This window comes from Phaethon lepturus, unplaced genomic scaffold (assembly GCF_000687285.1).
Source record: "Phaethon lepturus isolate BGI_N335 unplaced genomic scaffold, ASM68728v1 scaffold16734, whole genome shotgun sequence".
NCBI classification, from domain to species: Eukaryota; Metazoa; Chordata; class Aves; order Phaethontiformes; family Phaethontidae; genus Phaethon; species Phaethon lepturus.
In genome coordinates, this window is record NW_010532775.1 from 33 (window position 1) to 1,835 (window position 1,803).

Here is a 1,803-nt window from a genome sequence, read left to right on the forward strand (position 1 = left end):
AGTCTGTAAGCCTATGACACAAGACCCTGCTGCCGCCTCAGGGCTCTCGCTGCCAGCACCCTGCCTTGCGCCAGCCGTGGGGCAAGAATGCCTCGCCCAGTCCCATAACACCCAGATAGTCCCACTTCTGTCTGGGGGAAACTGTCCTTGCTGGGCAGGTTATCACATAACCACACCCAAATATCTCGGGCAGGCACAAAGACCAGTGACTGTCCACCTTATTCCCTTGCCAGATCCACCATCTTGCAGGAGAGCAAGTCCCTGCTGAAGAGCCAGACCGTGTCGGACCAGGCAGTGGCAGAAGCCCTGTGTGCCATCATGCTCCTGGAGGACAGCTCTCCACGCCAGGCCCTCGCCGACTTCCTGCTGGCCAGGAAGCTGGCCATTCAGCAGCTTCTCAACCAGCCGCACCATGGTCAGTGTGACTGGGCTGCCTCCTTTTTAAAGTCAGGGTAACCCCCTTCACTTCGTCTCCCGCAGAAGAGCGGGTGGGTTACTCCTGTAAAGCTCATGATGGTGGGAATGCATCCGTGCTGTGCTGCTGCAGTGGTGTGGCTGACGCTGCTGGCAGCATTTTTGCCACAGTGGCAAAACGCAACAAAAATTAACAGTGCTCAAGGTCCTAGGCAAGCCCGTGTTCTGGGGAAGTGAGTGGTGCAGGGACCTGAGTCCTTTGTCCTCCAGCCTTTCCCTGGAAGGTTTCACTAGAACTGCAGGCCTGCTTGCACCTCTGCTGAAGGGGCTGCCTCAGCTGAAAGGCATTTCTCTGCAGGTGCTGGTATAAAAGCTCAGGTGTGTTCACTGATGGAGCTGCTAACTACTACCCTGTATCAGGCTCATTCTCTCTTCTACACCATGCCTGAGGGGATGCCGCCGGACCCAGCCCTGCCCTGTGGCTTGCTCTTCTCAACCCTGGAGAGCACCACAGGCCAGCACCCAGCAGGTGAGTGCCCAGGCAGCTCTGTGTTAGGCCTCTGCCTGCCCAGGTTTGCAGGCAGGAGGCTCCCCCCATGCGGGGCTAATCCTCTGACCGTGTGCTTCCAGGGAGAGGTGGGGTCCTGGAGGGGGAGGTGAAGCTGAGCAGCTGGTTCAGGTACCTCCCAGAGTCTGTGGTGGAGTTCCAGCCAGCCCTGCGGACCCTGGCACACCCCATCAGCCAGGACTACCTCAGAGACACGCTGCAGAAGTGGATCGCCATGTAAGTGCAACAGCATCCCCCTTTGCAGGGCTCTCCCAGACACCACACGGCCTCTGTGCCAAGGCGGCAGCACAAAGCAAAGCCCAAGCTCACCTACTTCCTCCCTCGCTCCAGCCAAGCTGTGCCTTCTGGTGGCTTTTTGCCCCGCATCCCCTCTCCCCAGCAGTTAAACAGCCAGAGGCAGCACAGCACCATCCTAACAGCCAGGCTGTAACACTCTGACACGACGGACTGCCTGGACTGCACAAAGATATTTGTCAAGAGCTGCTTTATGCTACCATTACTACAAGCAAACAAGCACGGAGTAAATGAGGAAAACATCCTTTACCTGGCTCATTTGGCTCTCAATCCAGCACCTCCTTTCTGCCCTTCCTGGACTGTATGGGGGCAGCCAAACCCCCTTTATGGTGTTGCCAGCTCCACCCATCCCACCATGCCTTGCCTTGTGGATGGGGACAGCCTGGCAGCCCTGCCTGCCCCTTAACAGCCTTGTCAGTCCTGTGTCATTATCCGATGGAGGCAGCTGGCCCCTGCTGTCAGCCCCCCATGGTGTGCTTGCTGGCCGTGGGATATTTCCCCAGAGCCCCCACCTGCCCTCCCTACCT

At 58.2% G+C, this 1,803-nt stretch overlaps 1 protein-coding gene across 1 annotated transcript in view; it reads left to right on the forward strand.

Annotated features, from left to right (window-relative positions):
- Nucleotides 1–233: 233 nt before the first annotated feature.
- COG1 (component of oligomeric golgi complex 1) overlaps nucleotides 234–1,803 on the forward strand; it is a gene marked incomplete at its 5' end in the record, with an annotated part of 7,873 nt that continues 6,303 nt past the window's right edge. The window contains 3 exons of the mRNA XM_010284958.1: nucleotides 234–415; nucleotides 773–943; nucleotides 1,045–1,198. Coding sequence (XP_010283260.1) covers nucleotides 234–415; nucleotides 773–943; nucleotides 1,045–1,198 — 507 coding nt within the window. The remainder of the gene's footprint in view (nucleotides 416–772; nucleotides 944–1,044; nucleotides 1,199–1,803) is intronic.